This window comes from Cervus canadensis, chromosome 21, assembly GCF_019320065.1.
Source record: "Cervus canadensis isolate Bull #8, Minnesota chromosome 21, ASM1932006v1, whole genome shotgun sequence".
NCBI lineage: Eukaryota > Metazoa > Chordata > Mammalia > Artiodactyla > Cervidae > Cervus > Cervus canadensis.
In genome coordinates this window covers 27080642-27098661 of record NC_057406.1, presented here as the reverse complement: position 1 = coordinate 27098661, position 18020 = coordinate 27080642, and the positions used below count along the sequence as shown (strand labels likewise).

Sequence of the window (18020 nt, the reverse complement as noted above, 5' to 3'; positions counted from 1 at the left end):
AATAATGTAATTGTTGACCTATTTAACAAAGAGTGGCAATTAATCAATGTTTATTAAATAAATGCATTTTTAAGAAGCATGTATTTTTGCAATAGACCCAGCCTAGAAATGAAGCTTCTTTACCGGGGTCTTAAAATGTAGTCCACAAAGTTTGAGTCATTCTGTTTTTGTTGTTGTAGTCTTTTCTCAACTCTCAAATTTATACTTATACAAATGAGGAGAAAGAAAGGGAAGAAAAATATTAATAATTTGGGTTCTTAGGGTAGCAGGGACCGTTGACAAAAAAAAGGGTAACAGAGTGGTAATTGTGCATATCAGATTTACCCTTTTATTTCATAGCAGGAGTGAATTATGTCAGAACAACACTTCCAAATGTTCTTTTTTTTAACTTTGTTTTTCCTAATTATAAAGTATTACATAAGGGCTTTCCAGGTGGCACTAGTAGTAAAGAATCTGCCTGCCAGTGCTAGAGGTATAAGATATGTGAGCTTGATCCCTGGGTCAGGAAGAGCCGGTGGAGGAGGGCATGGCAACCCACTCCAGTATTCTTGCCTGGAAATTCCCATGGACAGAGGAGCCTGGAAAGCTACAGCCTATAGGGTTGAAAAGAGTCGGACACAAGTGAAGCAACTTAGCACACAGGCACATCTCATTTTGTCTTTCACAGGAGAAATCCAAGAAAATGTAGCCTCAGCTATGAATAGAAAAAAGCAAAACTAATCCAGTTACAGGAGATTTACAGGAATGTTTACCCATCCTCTAAAAACTTTCTTAATGAACAAAGATCAGTTTTTTAGGTTCTAGGAGGAGGGAGATATTTTAGGTACATGAAAGTTGAATATGAGGAGCTAAGCTTCTGTTAAGCTCTTAACTACTGGCTAAATAAATCTTTGTGTATCTAAATAGTAAGTCCACTTATTTTTTTTCAAGAGACATGTTCAAAACTAATTGAAAATATTTTTAAAGTTATTATTGGATGGTAGGAGTATGGGGTGGAGTTGGCCTTAGGGGAATTAGAGTAGCAATAATAAAAAGGATGTTGGAAAACACATGCTTGGCTCAACTCAGGATAACTCCAGAAGACAGCACAGACCAAGAAAGAGGAGGAAAGCAAGATGAATGACGTGAAGCTTACTGTTTTGGGAGGTGAAGGAACAGGGAAATCTGGTAATTTTTTTTTCTTTCTGGTGTAGAGTACATAAAGAGTGGGAAATATATTGACATAATATATATATAAAACATACGTTTATAGACTTGATATAACTATATTATTTCTCGGTAGGCGTTTTCATTTTATAAGCAAGTAATGCAATTAACTCTATAATTATAAATTGTATATATAGGTTGAAGAATATAACTATTTGAAGTATTAATTTGAATCTTGTTCTACTAATGTTTAAAATAAGTAGGACCAACAGGAAATCCCTCCATCATGACCCCATGCACTTCTCAGTCGGTCACACCTGCCCCCACACCTGCACGCATGTGTGCTAAGTCACTTCAGTCTTGTCAAGACTCTCTGCGACCCTAGAGCCCACCTGGCTCCTCTGTCCATGGAATTCTCCAGGCAAGAACACTGGAGTAGGTTGCCATGCCCTCCTCCAGGGGATCTTCCTGAGCCAGGGGTTGAACCCACATCTTTTGTGTCTACCTGCATGGGCAGACACGTTCTTTGCCGCTAGCACCACCTGAGAAGCCTCAGTGGCCAAGCAGTGGTCTTGAAAAGATTCCTCTGCCCTGAGACTAAGTGTGGAGAGAAACGTGTGAAGACCTGTGGATTATTTTTAACTTTTAAAAGTTTATTTATTTTTAATTGAAGGTTAATTGCTTTACAGAATATTGTTTTCTGCCAAAGATCAAGATGAATCAGCCATAGGTATACATACGCCACGTTACAGAGGAGGAAAAAGAAAGACAAAACACTTTGAAGGGAGAAGGGGACAGGGCTTTTTAAATGCCTTGGGAACTGAGCGACACGGTCCATGACCTTGGAAGCTACGCGTTTGTCTTTGTTACGTGATGGTAGTGAGGATGCTGCCGATAGAGCCCCCCAGCCTAGTGAATCCTGACTGGCCAGACCCAGGAGCTGCAGTAAGATAAGCCAACACTAGAGGGCGATCCTCTGTTTCTTGGATTTTGGAGTCCCTGTTTCCTTAAACAATCGCAAAGGTGTGATACTGTCCTGGCCACTGTTACAAACATGTGGCACCTTGGAGCCACAATTCATTTGATGAAATAAAAAGATATCATAGCTCTTGCATCTCAGATTTAATAAGAAATCTGTTGCAAAGCTGAGTTTTCTTATGTGTGTTTGCCTTAGTGAATTACACAGTGAATTGAGTGGGCAGCACAGTAAGATCACTTTCTTTCTAGCCTCCTAATTTTTACGGCTTTACGATACTAATCTTACTGATTATTATTTAGACCAGAATTTAGTAAAACTTCAAGGTCTTCATTAATACTTGGTAATTTTTAAGCCAAGAGAGAAAACCTTACGCGCATGTGTGCTATGCCTAGTCGCTCAGTCCTGTCTGACTCTTTGCGACCCCATGGAATGTAGCCCGGCAGTCTCCTCTGTCCATGGGATTCTCCAGGCAAGAGTACTGGAGTGAGTTGCCATTTCCTCCTCCAGGGGATCTTCCCAACCCAGGGACTGAACCCAGGTCTCCCTCATTGCAGGCGGATTCATTACTGCCTGAGTCACCAGGAAAGCTAAGTTGTTATCTGTGTCTTAAAACGGGTAAGACCTTAAATTCAACTTGTTTTGTTTTGCAGCCCTTATAGTAAGATTTCTCACCAAGCGCTTCATTGGAGAATATGCTTCTAATTTTGGTAAGTCTCTACTTTAGACTTTTTCACTTTAAAACTTCAGCATCATCAATTAACGTCAGTGCACATGTGCTCATTTGCTAAGACGTATCTGACTGTCTGTGACCCCATGGACTGTATGTAGGTCACCAGGCTTCTCTGTCTATGGGATTTTCAAGGCAAGAATACTGGAGTGGGTTCCATTTTCTTCTTCAAATTAACATCGAGAAGCATTTTCATAGAATCTTCCATTTTTGCACTTTTAAGCAGCTTGTTTAATTCATGGACTCTGATTTTAAAAGCCCAAATAAGTATTTTAATTAAATATTCTTTCATGATAGAATTTATCCAGTTTTATGTTAACTGAGGTACATTAGAAATCCAGCTGGTTTCAGTCTAGAACTAGAAAAACCTTGAACCTGGGACCCACCCATCTGCACCAACCATTGCAGAGCATGTGAGTGTGGGGGTTTTGTTAAACTGTGAAGCAATTTTAAAATTAAAGCAACATCTGCTGAGAGATAAGGACAAATTAATTATAAAAGCACAAGTAACAACAAAATAAATCCTTATTTTTATTTAAGGCATTTATTTAATAAATGCTTATTTTCACAAGACCATGTGAAAATAACAGGAAAATTATGCTTTGATTAAAGAGCATATCATAATTATGTAGGTTGCTTATGTAAATTTCAGTGAAATTCTAAAACAGGTGCCAGGGCACCTTGATATAATCTTAGGATCATTTCACTAACTCTACTATAATTTTGTTATTTTTATTAAAATTAGCATGACATATGGGAAATGCCACAGTGGATAATTAATAAAAAGTGGGGAATTTTGCCAGAAGTTTGAATATATTTTTGGCTCAACAATTAATCTATATAATGCTACTAATATCTTACCTGATTAAAAGTATGGTGGGGAAAGGTTTTTTGTTTTTTTAACAGGAATGAAGATTTTAAGAAATAGAATTGAGAGAAAGGGAAATTATTATTTTTTCATTCAGTAATACTTAGAGTAAGAAGTTAAGATTGCAAGTGTTTTTCATGAGAAATAAACAACAACAAAAACCTTTAGCATTCATTTAGGAGGTAGCATTAATAGAGTATTTTAGAAAACAATCTTGAAGTATTGCATTGTATTGTCACCTGCATGTAGTCAACATAGTATTTTGGTTCATACGACACTGTGAGTGTTTTAGGGCAAGCTCTTGAAAACTGATTATAGAAAGAAAAAATATATAGAAAGAGAAATTCTTATTGTCGCATTTCTCAGGTCAACAACCTCAGTCATAAAGGGCCAGATAACACACAAACTAAGAGTAAGGCATGAGAAAGTGTTCCAAAACTATAAAACAATACACACTTACAAAGAACAATTAATAGCAACAACAAAATTAAATGTCACCTTAATCTTTAATACAACATAGTTATATAAGCAAATGAAGTATGCATATTTCTGGCGATTACACCTCTGTTGAAAAATAAGACCTGGAGTCATTTATAAAGACAATCAAGTGAGTTAAAGGTCCACAGCAAGAAGATTAATTAGCCAAAAAATGACCCTATGTGTAAGTGAAGGCTACAAGGGGAAATAATTAAATTCTAAAATGTTAAGAGCTGGTGACCCCTGCTGGCAGTTTTTGAGTATTGAGAGTAGGTATTTTAAAATGTCTCAGGAGGAAATTGCATAGCTCATGGTTGTTGCTGTTGTTTAATCTCCCAGTCATGTCTGACTCCTTTGCAACCCATGGATTGTAGCCCACCAGGTTCCTCTGTCCATGGGATTCTCCAGGAAAGAATACTGGAGTGTGTTGCTGTTTCCTCCTCCAGGGGATCTTCCCCACCCAGGGAGCAAACCTGCGTCCATGTCTCCTGCATTGCAGGCAGATTCTTTACCACTGATAGCTCACGGTAGTAAGCTTATACAGTTTAGAATAAACTATCTGAAAACATATTTTAAGATTTAATGAAACAGTAACAAATTTCATTCCGCATAGCCTAGAAGGATCTCAGAATTTACCCCTGGGTTTCCCTGGTGGCTCAGTGGTAAAGTATCCACCTGCCGATGCAGGAGACACAGGTTCAGTCCCTGGTCCAGGAAGATCGCACATGCTGCAGAACAACTAAGTCCATGTTTCACAACTGTTGAACCTGTGCTCTAGAACCTGGGAGCCACAACTACTGAGGCCACATGCTGCAATTACTGAAGTCTGAGCACCCTAAAGCCTGTGCTTCCCAAGAGAAACGACTGCAATGAAAAGCCCATGCACTGCAACTAGAGAAAAGCTCCCACAGCAACGAAGACCCAGCACAGCCAAAAATAAATTAATTAATTGAATTATACAAAATAAATGTCATCCCTAACTCCCTGAAGCCAGCTTTCCCAAATGTCAGCTACATCTTTCTACTGTGGGTTATGGAGTGTTTGCCAGAATGGGTCATGTATCAGTTTGCAATTGTGTCAGTATGCAATTCTGGAGAGAAGTAGGTCTTGTATGAAAACACTGGAGGGACAGTTACAGAAATGAAGTCTTTCATTCATTCAAGAAATATTTATTGAACACCTGTCATGTGGCAGATACTCTTCTAGAGGCTATAGTAATGAACAGACTAATATACAGGCACAAAACCTTGTCAGTGAATAGGTAGAGTGGTGAAGTTCATTTTTAAGAAATATATATATAAGCAACTATAGAAAATACATAGTTTTTTTGACCACTATCAATAAAGAAAAGCCACTCAAACTAAAATATGACTGGTTGAATTTATAGGGCTGTATTAATATTTGGCTGATCTAAATATAAATCCATGTTTTAAAATTCTGGAGTATTTCCATACTGATAATGAGTATATGAATATTTTGCAGAATCTATCTATAACAAGCATTTGTTTTTGGAAGGGAAGCAGTTGAATCTGGAAATATATGACCCTTGTTCTCAGGTAAGTAAAACAATACTTTTATGTTTTCAATCATGATTTGAAGAAGATAGGATAAGGCTAAGTGTGCAGTTGCTAGCCTTAATATTGAAGTTACTTCTCAATTTTAAATATTAAAAATTTAAGAAATTACTTTAGTGTTATATTATCTAGCTTCTCTATAAAGTTATGACACCATTATCATGTTACAGATATCTTTAAAATAGCAATATTATTATGCTTTCATAATATATTTTTATCAGGTCACAATGTAGCTGTCAAATGCTAATAGTTTAATGGCTTATTAATTCAGTTTATATGTTTGCTAAGTTGCATTTGTTGATAACTAAACCACTGTCGGTAAAACCAAAGTAAGAAGGATTTTGAGTACAAACCCTTTTATTCAAACACAAAAAGTTTAAATATAACTATATAAGTAAGAGAAGAGTGGCCAGCTGCTCAAGATTTCAGAACACCTCTATGGGATATATTTTGTTGGGTATGGCAAACATCCTTCAAATCTTTTTTGCTAAACCTTAATCACTATTGTTGCTTTACTGATTTAAATCTGGTACCAAAAAATTAATACATATTGTGTTCACTAATATAGAAGATACTGTCTCCTTTCAAAATGTGTGTGGATATTGATGTAAAAGGCAATTATTAGGGCTCATCAAATTTTCAGAAAAAGAGAAGTTTTTTTTAAGAGAAAAAAGTTATCAAATGAAATAGATATAACTTTATTACAGTTCTTTTTTTTTAAAATTTTGATCACTTTTGATAAAAGAAAAAGAATGATACAAAGAAACTACATTTTAGAAAATACCAGTATTTGCCTTACTGAATTCTCTTCCAGGTAAAATGGGTCTCCATTAATTAACTGTCTGTGGTGTAAAATACAGGGATCCAATCCTACCACTTTCAATGTGCTTGATTTATTTTCAGCCACAGAAAGCAAAATTTTCCCTCACAAGTGAGCTGCATTGGGCAGACGGGTTTGTTATTGTGTATGACATCAGTGACAGGTCTTCCTTTGCATTTGCAAAAGCATTAATCTACAGAATTCGGGAGCCACAGACAAGTCATTGTAAAAGGTGAGGTATTTTTCATTCCTCTCTACTTCCTTTTTAGTAAATCATCATAGAGCTGTAAGCATCATTAGGAAGAGTTTAATACAGACTTCCAATTACAAAATTTAACAGCCCTGAACAAGCCACCTTCCATTCCACAGGAGTTACACGTATAGTAAAAGGAATAAGATGAGAATACTTTATATCCTGAACGACATCAACAGTTACTTGCCCCGAATAAATGACTGTTTTACAAGACAGCTTCTATTGTTAACATGACACTCGCTTGCAAAATAATAGTCCTTTGTACACAAGATAGTTCCCTTTCCACCTTTCTTTTTCATTCCCACAAAAATGTTAAGGATACTAAATAAATCCAAATATATTACATTTGGCATTCAATTCCTACTCATTGGGTTTTTCAGTCTATCAAAGCAAAATAGACTGAATAATCTAACCATTACAAATTCTAAGTATGAGACTACATTTTTCTCCATTTCACCTCCTAAAATAAAGAGCCAATCTACAATGCCCTATTGTTAATGTCTTGACACAAATCATTATGCCTTAGACTATTTTTTCATTAGTAGATATATGTTTAAACCTATGAATTTCCCATTTTTAGTTTTCTTTTTTTTTTTAAGTTGTTTTATCCTTTCCCTTTAAAATAGTTATTTTTGTTCAAAATGCTGGTGTAAGGGATTCTTTGTTTCTTAACCAGATTTGCCCTTCTCTAATACCATGCTAATCTGGGAAGCAAAGAAGCACAATATCATTCCTGATAATTGATGTCTGTGATTTTAATATCTCTTTTAAATGCCCATTATCAAGAAATAATCAGATAATAATTGATAAGGTGTGTTCCCTTGGAGTCATTTGATGTAAATTCTTGTTTATATCTGATTGACCTTGGGTAAACCCTTTAATTTCTAGACCTTTTTTTTCTGATTATAGAACTGATGGAAACATGGTAAGAAAAAGAATGTGATTTTAGTAAGAAACCTCAGAGCTCTGATTTCCTATAATATTACTGATTTTGAGGGAACTCCATTGTTTCAAGTGTTAAATACTTTATGTTTAAGCACCATAATTTTGGTAAGGGTAAGTAATTAAAATTACTTTGCTATTCTTCCACATCAAAAGAATCGCTCAAGAAGAATTAAAAAATGTATATTTAAAAAATCCCTCTATTTGACATTTTCAGACAATCTTCTTAATGTGTTGATCAAATAATTCTTGGATATTTCCAGTTTTCAATTTTTAAGTAGAGTCTATTTCCAAATCTCTTATCTATGGATAGAAAGAAAATATGGCATTGCTTTATAAAATTTTATCTGATATTTGTGACTTATCCATCAAAATATTTCATTTATTTACTATATGTGTGAAAGTCGCTCCATCGTGTCCAACTCTTTGCTACCCCATGGATTGTAGCCTGCCAAGCTCCTCTGTCCATGGAATTCTCCAAGCCAGAATACTAGAGTGGGTAGTCATTCCCTTCTCCAGAGGATCTTCCCAACCCAGGGATCGAACTTAGGTTTCCCGCATTGCAGGCAGATTCTTTACTGTCTGAGCCACCAGCCCAAGAATACTGGAGTGGAGTAGAGTAGCCTATCCCTTCTCCAGTGTGTTATGCCTGATGTCCGAATCCCCGAGCGGGAAAAGAGAAGGCTTCCAAGACAATGCAACTCGCAGGAAGGGAAGTTTATTACTGACTCGAGCCAGGACTCTCCGCCCGCAACCAACGCAGTGGTGCCAGTCAGAGAGCCCGGAGCCCAAGCTGTTACACAAATTTATAGGGTGAGAAGCGGATTGGTTACACGTTTGCAAAGCAATTTCATTGGTCAATACTTTCGTGCGCGGGACTTTCCTGGGGGTTTCCGCCCCGTTCCTAATTTCCTAATTGGCAAACATCGGTGAAAGCTAATTGGTCCTATTTGGCAAACAGTGGTCATTGTTAAGCGAAAGCTACCTGATAGTAGGAAGGCCTACTCCTAATCTAAGTTGCGTTACTTCTGCTTGCCTCACACAGTGGATCTTCCTGACCCAGGAATCAAACTGGGATCTCCTAGACGGCAGGCAAATTCTTTACGAGCTGAGCTACCAGGGAAGCCCTACATAAAAAGATACTATTAGTGTATGAACTATATAAAAAGGTACTATTAGTATCATCAAGAGTCTAGTGTTAGACTTGCAATGCTTTTTCCTTGATGGCTCAAACCATCATGTGAATAAAACATACTTTGGTGGTTTCTATACAGTATCTCTTGAGATGGTGTTGAAGACTTTTCATTTTCCCATTTTTTCCCTATAGTAGATATCTTGGCACTATTTCTTGCCATTTGAGGACTAGTAGCCATACTCTATTCTTCAAATGAAACTCTGCTTTAGAAATGTTATGCTGTAACCACAGAAATTGTATTGATAGTTGCCAAAGACGGTACCTTAACAAAGAAATATATTTCTTAAATAAATCAGAAAAGTTGTACAAAGTTACAAGATGGTAAAATTTTCTTTAGAGTCTGTTATAATGAATATTAACAGGGAACAAACAGTGATGAGTACTGAATAATATTTTTCCTTAAGAAAACTGTATTTAAATTGTTTAATTAGTAAAGAAGCAGTAGCTAGTCCTCTTTCAATTGATAAGAAAATGAAAAATAATGCTTAGCAAGCATCTTCAATAAAAGATGCTTTTATTATTATTATTATTTTATTATAGCCTGGCATTGGGCTAGGTTTTTTACATACATCTTCATTCTGAGTGATGAGAACTATTTTACCTTTTTTTTTTTTTTTAACATATAAGAGAACTGAAAATGGAAAATGATGTCACACCCATGTCTTGTTAGTAAGCTTAGCCATAGTTCCAGGAATAGATTTGTGCCACTTCAAATCTTATGCTTTAAGAGTTTTGTTGGGTCTGTGTCATTTACTACATTTAATCTAAAATCCTTTTTATGAGTAAATGAGGATACACACACACGACTACAAATACACACAGACACAAATAACGCACACAATATTTTTTTCCTTTTTTTGGGGGGGGTCTATAATTCTTTTTTATATAAACCTACTTAATATATAAAAAAAGAGTTGAAACAGTCTTACCAAAGAACTGTGTATCTGTGTTTCAGAGCTGTGGAGTCAGCAGTGCTTCTGGTGGGTAACAAGCAAGATCTCTGTCATGTGCGAGAGGTTGGCTGGACAGAAGGGCACAGACTGGCCCTGGAGAACCGCTGCCGGTTCTGTGAACTCTCTGCAGCAGAGCAATCTCTGGAGGTGGAAATGATGTTCATCAGAATTATCAGGGACATCCTGACAAACCTCAAACTCAAAGAAAAGAGAAGATACAGTGGATCTAAATCCATGGCCAAGCTGATCAATAATGTATTTGGAAAGAGAAGGAAGTCTGTTTAGTAGACATGTGATCCTGGGGGATTTATTATATCAGAGAGTTTCAAACATTTGTATGGTAATTAAATTTACCTTTTGTGTGCAACTAAAACATTCTCTTAGAGATATGAAATAATTAACCATGAACCACAACTGTGTTTTCAAATATATAGTTTGCCTTTTTGGTTGCTTGTATCTTATACATTTTGCTTCACACTTAACCTTTTCTCTATACACGGACTAATAGTATAATCTAATGGTGGATTACTGTACAGTTTATCTTGCCAAATAAACCCTGCTTATGTAAATTCTTAAACTACCATTCTTTAGGGCTCAGCTCAGTTCAGTTCAGTTCAGTCGCTCAGTTGTGTCCGACTCTTTGCGACCCCATGAACCACAGCACACCAGGCCTCCCTGTCCATCACCAACTTCCAGAGTCTACTCAAACTCATGTCCATCGAGTCAGTGATGCCATCCAGCCACCTCATCCTCTGTCGTCCCCTTCTCCTCCTGCCCCCAATCCCTCCCAGCATCAGGGCTCAGTTACCTTTATTTTATATGTGTCTTTTAGATGAAATATATAGTTATATTCACCTGGTAGCTCAGCTGGTAAAGAATCCACCTGCAATGCAGGAGACCCTGGTTCGATTCTTGGGTCAGGAAGATCCACTGGAGAAGGGATAGGCTACCCAGTCCTGTATTCTTGGGCTTCCCTGGTGGCTCAGCTGGTAAAGAATCTGCCTGCAATGTGGGAGGCCTGGGTTCGATCACTGGGTTGGGAAGATCCCCTGGAGAAGGGGATGGCTATCAAGTCCATATTCTGGCCTGAAGAATTCCAAGGACTGTATAGTCCATGGGGTATCTACGAGACATGACTGCAACTTTCACTTCACTTCTTCAATATATTATAGAGCTTAATTTATCAATTTGTAAAATTCAAGATCTATTTAACAGAAATGCATGGATTTAATTTAGAAAGTGTATTTATAATAAAGCAGTTATTTAAGATCACATAAGTTGTTGTTGTTGTTGTTGTTTTAACAGCTAAGGCCTTAAGAAGTTAAATTCTGGGGAAAGAATAAAGTCAGACTAATTTCTGGAGAAATTAGTATTGACATATATATGCTACCATATGTAAAATAGATAGCTGGTGAGAAGCTGCTATATAACACAGGGAGCCCAGCATGGTGCTCTGTGATGACCTAGAGGGGTAGGGTAGAGGCAGGGGAGGGAGTCTAAATAGGGAGGTGATATATGTATAATTATGGATGATTTGTATTGCTGTATGGCAGAAACCAACACAACATTGTAAAACAATACTCCCCCAATTGAAAAAAATATAAATTTCTTACCCATAAGTATATAGTTTATAGTTGGCCTGATGATGAAAAAGTCTACCTTTCTTTGTTGTATACTATAGTAACAAGGACAACTATCATCGAGTAATTAAATTATACAGCTAAGATCAGTTTTAGATGACGAGATTAAGGTTTTTTTTTTTTTTTTTAATTTAAGTTCATTTGGAAATCTAGATGTCATAGGGGAAGGAAAAGGTAAAAACTAGTTGGTAAATACATAAGCTTGAAGCCCTTATTGTCCTGAAACAAGTGTTATATGAGATAAAGACATTTTGGGCCTTCTACCATTACATAGGGTATGATTTCCCCTCCAAGGTCATCTGTCCACCTCCTGGACTGCCTTGCCCCTTCTGCCGTCCTTGGTGAGCCTGCTGATTGCTACATTTCAAGTTGCAGGTCGAGGCCTGATTTCAGCCAAATCACTGATAAGTAAGGTTTGATTTCTGAGAAGTTAACTTGGGCTTACATGCAATGCTGCCAACACTGAGTGTTGGAGTTAACATTGAGAAATGGAGTATTTCCTATCATATCAGTAAACAAGGATGTCACAGTCATCAGCGATTGCAGCCCTCCAATGTGAGCTGGTGAGTCCTGAGGAGACACAGGAAAGAAAAGAATACCTTCCATCTAGCAGCCACTCTCTGCAGCCATTCTCTGTAGAGAGCCCTGCAGGGCTCTGTGGGGAGCCCTGGGGGCACTCAGGCTGTGAAAACACAAGATAATGACCCCAGATAACTGAGGTGTGTATGAAAGGAATGATTTCAGTGAGCCCAGACTCTTGCATCTTCCCATACATAGAAAAGTACTAACTTCCTTAACTTGGGATATCTGGTTTCTCTAATTAATGGTAATCTTTTGATGTTTCTGATGACTATGTGATCAGAGTCATGCCCAACTCTTTGTGACCCCATAGACTGTAGCCCACCAGGTTCCTCTGTCCATGGAACTTCCCACGCAAAAATACTGGGGTTACCATGGCCTCCTCCAGGGGATCGTCCAGACCTAGGGATGGAACCCATGTCTTTTATCACTGTACCCCCTGATGACTACCTGTCTTTTGCTGCAAAAGTCCTATATATCCTAGCTCCTCCCCTCGCCTCCTATGAGCAGGTTCTCAGAGCTATCTGAAACGCTTTCTTCTGGGTTTCCATCCTCATTTTGCCCCAAATAAAACTTGACTTGTAACTCTCATGTTGTGCATTTTAAAAAAAAATTCAACATGTATGTGCACTAACCTGGAGACCGTGTGAAAGATCTTCAGTAGAGGGCGGTAGACAGGAGTCCAGGAGGGTAATACAAACTATTAGGCTGCACAGGAGAGTATCCATCTCATTGACATGATCTTGCTCATGGTGAGTCATGAGCCAACATTTAGCTCTCCTGTAATATAGAAAGCTAACCTGGATGACATACAAGTGGAAATAAGAGAACTTGTATGTGGTAGTTACAAAATAGTTCAGAATGTTCATAAAGATGGGGGAGTTTGAATTGTTACAAAGGTTTGGGCCCAAGAATCTGCCATCTGATTGTGTTCTCTGGGACGATTCAGAGGAACTTCGTTTACTATAAGGAAGTGAGGAGCAGAGTGGTGAAGAGGCAAAGAGCGTTGACAAGCTTCATAGTGACTGCGCTCCACAGGGCAGAGCTGACAGTAGAGATGCTGCCACTGGACCACACTTGTCAGTATCAATGCAAATGATAGAATCCTGGGACAGCAGAACCTGGATGCCAGCATTTAACCCAATGGCTGTTTAACCTTGAGAGTCCCTTGGACTACAAGGAGATCACACCAGTCAATCCTAAAAGGAAGTCAACCCTGAATATTCATTATAAGAACTGTCGCTGAAGCTCCAATACTTTGGCTACATGAAGCAAAGAGCCAACTCATTGGAAAAGACTCTAATGCTGAGAATGACTGAAGGCAAAAGGAGAAGCGGGCAGTAGAGGATGAAATGGTTAGATAACATCACCGACGCAGTGGACATGAATTTGAGCAAACACCAGGAAATAGTGAGGGACAGAGGAGCCTGGCGTGCTGCAGTCCATGGGGTTGCAATGATTTGGACATGACTTAGTGACTAAACAACAACAACAACTGTTTAACCTGTTAGCCTGTTTATCCATTCACTCAGCCCCCAGAGAAACAATGCTGTATCCAGAGTAAGGCTCCATTTTTATACTGGTTGGTTGGAAACTTAGATGCTTTATTGAGGCAAAGTCCATATTGTGGGCTCAAACATTGCTCCCATCCTTGCCACCAAGGCCATTATTATCCTGAGTCCATTACATATAAGCACAACAGTGGTCAATAAAAAGGAAGATTATCTGTAGGGCAGTTCATCCTGTTCATTTGGATGTAAAGTGATTTCTCATTGGTGGATGCTCTCCAGTGGGCATTAAAATGATACACAAAGATCTGTAAATTTCATGCTGTCTCTCAGCGATCCATTCACATACTTTTTCCCCAGTCCTTCTTGGCACTATTCTTCCAGTCTTACCTCTTACAGATGTGTGCATGCATGCTCAGTCATTTTCAACTCTGTGCTATAGCCTGCCACGCTCCTCTGTCCATGAGATTTTCCACGCATTAATACTGGAGTGGGTTGCTGTTTCCTACTCCAGGGAAACCTTTTCCACCTAGGGATAGAACCTGTGTTTCCTGCATTGGCAGGCAGAGTCTTTACCATTGTACCACCTGGGAAGCCCACCTCTTACAGATACCTCTGACCAACTGGCAAAGCTATTGATCATGGTCTAAAACTCTGTACTATATTGTATTACACCTTCCTGTCTTACAGGGTACACAACACAGTCTACTGACGAATGGGATAGTTTGCTTTTACCTATGAACTTCATGGTCACCTCTGGGCAGATCTGTAATGACAGTTTGTCCTCTTTTGCTGGGCACTGTCACATCAAGCTTCAGTGAGGAGTGCTTCTTATCAACTAAGAATATTTACATTACATTGCTTTGTAAATGAGAAATAAACTTCTTTTGTGTATTATTCCCGTAAATTCAGTAGGGCACTTTTTTTGATCAGCTGTTTATAGGGCTTTTACTAATCTTTTATAATATTAATATTGACTATATAAGTATATATATATGTATTTGTGATGAATCAGAGTTCAAGATTTTTCTGGTAAGTATACTATTCATATTTGTATAGACTAATGTTTCTTTACTGTACCTTGATTTTTTAGCAAGGTGATCTGAGATGACACTTGTTACAAGGAGTCTATGGAACAAAGAAATAAGAACAGCATTCTTAGCAAAAAGAAAAAAGATAGCTATGTGAGGTGATGGGTGTGTTAGTTAACTTGATTGTGGTAATCATTTCACAACATATGTGTGAGCTAACTAGCTTCAGTCACGTCCAGCTATTTGCAACCCCGTGGACTGTAGCCTGCCAATCTCCTCTGTCCATGGGGTTCTCCAGGCACGAATGCTGGAGTGGGTTGCCATTTTCTCCTCTAGGGGATCCTCCTGACCCAGGGATGGAACCCATATCCCCTGTGTCTCCTGCATTAGCAGGGGGGTTCTTTACCACTAGCGCCACCTGGGAAGCCCTCACAATGTATCTGTATATGAAATCACTATGTCATACACATTAAATATATTGCAGTTTTTTCAGTTAAACCTTAGTAAAGCTGAAAAATGTTGTCCGTTAAAAAAAGAATTTCTGTTTTAAAAATAGTTTCCATGAGATAACATAATGAGTGAACTGTTGGTGAACCATTGATTATTTTTCAGAGTGATATTTAAAGGTACTAGGTTAAAGGTACTAGGTTTCCCCTTTTATAATGTGATAGTTATAAAACATATTCACACACTTTTTGACACTTCTCCCATTGATAGGTTGATTCTAATTTCCTTCCCCTTGATATGGACTATCCTTGCTGACTCTCTTTTAACACATGGGATGAGATGGAAATAATGGGAAGGACTTATGAGATCAGCTTGGAAAAGAGCTCGCTCTCCCATCTCTTCCTGGGACTCTGCCTTGTTCAAAATCTGCATGGATAAATCTGGCTGCGCTGAAGACCCCAGGACAGGAATACCATACTGCTTGGGGTTAGTGAGCACACAACTCCCAAACACATGAGCGAATCCTCAGGTGATTTCAGCCTCTAAAACTGAGCTTCTCCAACCCATGCTATGTGGAGCACGGATAAGTTATTTCCACTTATAGAATTCTAAACCCAGAATATATCCTTGGTTATGTTTTGTTTGTTTGTTTGTTTGGTGGGAGGAGTTCTTTTGTGGCAATAGGTAGTCAGAACAGATAATTCTTTAAAATCCCCAGTAACTCAGTCAATATGAAATGTTTGGCTTTCTTATTGGGCAAAAACATAATGGAAAAAAAGGAATCTTCCAAACCAGATTAAAAATTATCTACAATATCCAGTTTTCCCCAAATCACTCTCCTTGTGACTATCACTCATATGTAAAGCAACTTGTGAAAACCTAAAAATAACAAATTGCAGTTTTCCAAAGTGAGAAAAACCACATCTACTTACAGTGCAGAAACAAATACATCAACATTAGGCCATAGAACATTGTAGGTTGAAGGTAGCAAGTGTGTCTATAAATCTCAAAGATAGTTAAGCTGTAGCACTAGGCTGGGAATTGCCTGTGCTGCTTCTAGTAAAAAAAAAAAGAGATGCTGTCATTCACTCTGGATGAGCTTCAATGAGATAACACATAATGAGGGGCAACAGCTGAGGAAGAGAATGCCAAAGGGGAGGGGACTTTGAAATGGTTTTGATTTAATACAAGGCATGCACTATTAATAAAGAGGTTGAATGATACCTGTATGTTTTATAGGTTTATAAATTGGCTGTAGTAAAATATTTTACATCTTAGATCACTAGGTATTGTTTCAGCTTATTATGGGAGATATCTATCTAGAGTTGACTGAATTGTATTAATCTGAACCTAGTTTAATGATGCCTTAACATTTTTATGGGGGAATTTAATGTTTGCAATATCCCTGTTCCTTACTTGAAAGTGTGACTTATAGGTTTCTCATCTTCCTTAAATTATGAAATCCTTCAGCTAATAAAGGAAAATGATTATAGTTTGCAAAAAAGGCAAAGTCATTTAACAATCCATATAACTGTCTATTGTAGGACTTTGCATAATAATTGTAATTTAGCTATTAAGGATTCTAAAGGCAGTTATCAGTCATACTCCACACTTCTGGGGGAATCAGGCAAAGTCCAGAGTATTGAAAGTATTTTAAATTCCCAAGGAAAAAAAAGCACACTGTAAATTGGGAATATACTCCACTGTGACAACATATTCCAAGCAAGTAAGAAGTTCATCATAGTTTTCAAATGTATAAACCACCAAACAGTATTTTATTTCTTTTGGATAGAGATATAATTTATTATTAAGAATGGAACTATTAGTTCCTGTAAAGAAGGGATTAGCTGATAAAAAGTCGGTTGCAATGTGAAATTTGACCAACATTTTAGTTGGAAAAACTAAGACATAAAGAATTAAGAAAAAAACAGAAAATGAAGAAGAGTAAGGAATGGAATTATTTGCCATTATGTGGAAGTATGATCATGAGTTACCTCTGTAGTTTTTAGATCAGTTTATAAGATTGAGTGTTTAACATCTCAGTTTTAGTTGTTTAGTCAACTCAGCTGTAAAAATGAGTATTAAACAACTAGACACATGAAAACATTTCAAAACACATATTAAGTTAAACTGATCATTTTTTCTAGATACAGATTTACTTTCACAGTAACAAACTATTTCAGTTTTCAAAATTTGGGGTTATTTCTGTACATATTTGGGGTTAAAGTTTGATGTTGGTTGAAGACAGAAAGTTTAACTTATTCAGGCAACAATTATAAAGAAAATAACCAGTTGGTTGATGTTTATCAGAAAATTTTGAGGCCATGAGTAAAAGAAATCTATGTTTTACTTACTGTTATTCTCCACAATAGGAAATGTTTTGAGCAAAACCTGCTCAAATATAGTTTAAAAATTATGGAATTAGGTCATTCCAAATACTATTTATTGTTCTCTTAGTAACATCGTTTTGAAGATAAACATATTCGTTGGCAGACTAAGACTAACACACACATATGTGTATTTTGTATACAGGTATGCTATATAGTTATACTATATGTCTATATTTATCTCTCTCTAATGATTTTTTTATTAAATACATTTAAACAAATTGAATTCACCTATAAAAAATATAAAACAACACAGCTTTAATGATTTTATCTTTACAGAATCACTAGTAAATGATCATCTATCACAGAATTTTAATATTGGACACATATTGACATGCCTTATTTAATCATAGAAATTTAATTGAAACATTGACTAGTTAAAAGGACCAAATCTACCATTTCACAATTTTCTGTTAAATTTCAATTTTTTAAATTAAATAATGACAGTTTGTAATAGCATTGAAGTTTCGTATAACACAGGCCATGTAACAGAA

The 18020-nt window shown here is 37.2% G+C and overlaps 1 protein-coding gene across 1 annotated transcript; it reads left to right on the top strand.

Moving 5' to 3' along the window:
* Positions 1–1038: 1038 nt before the first annotated feature.
* Positions 1039–10912, top strand: RERGL (RERG like). The gene is made up of 5 exons (XM_043441642.1): positions 1039–1167; positions 2776–2832; positions 5680–5753; positions 6675–6823; positions 9937–10912. The coding sequence occupies exons 1-5, from the start codon at positions 1116–1118 to the stop codon at positions 10217–10219; spliced, it is 615 nt and encodes a 204-aa protein (XP_043297577.1). The 5' UTR covers positions 1039–1115; the 3' UTR covers positions 10220–10912.
* Positions 10913–18020: the final 7108 nt, after the last annotated feature.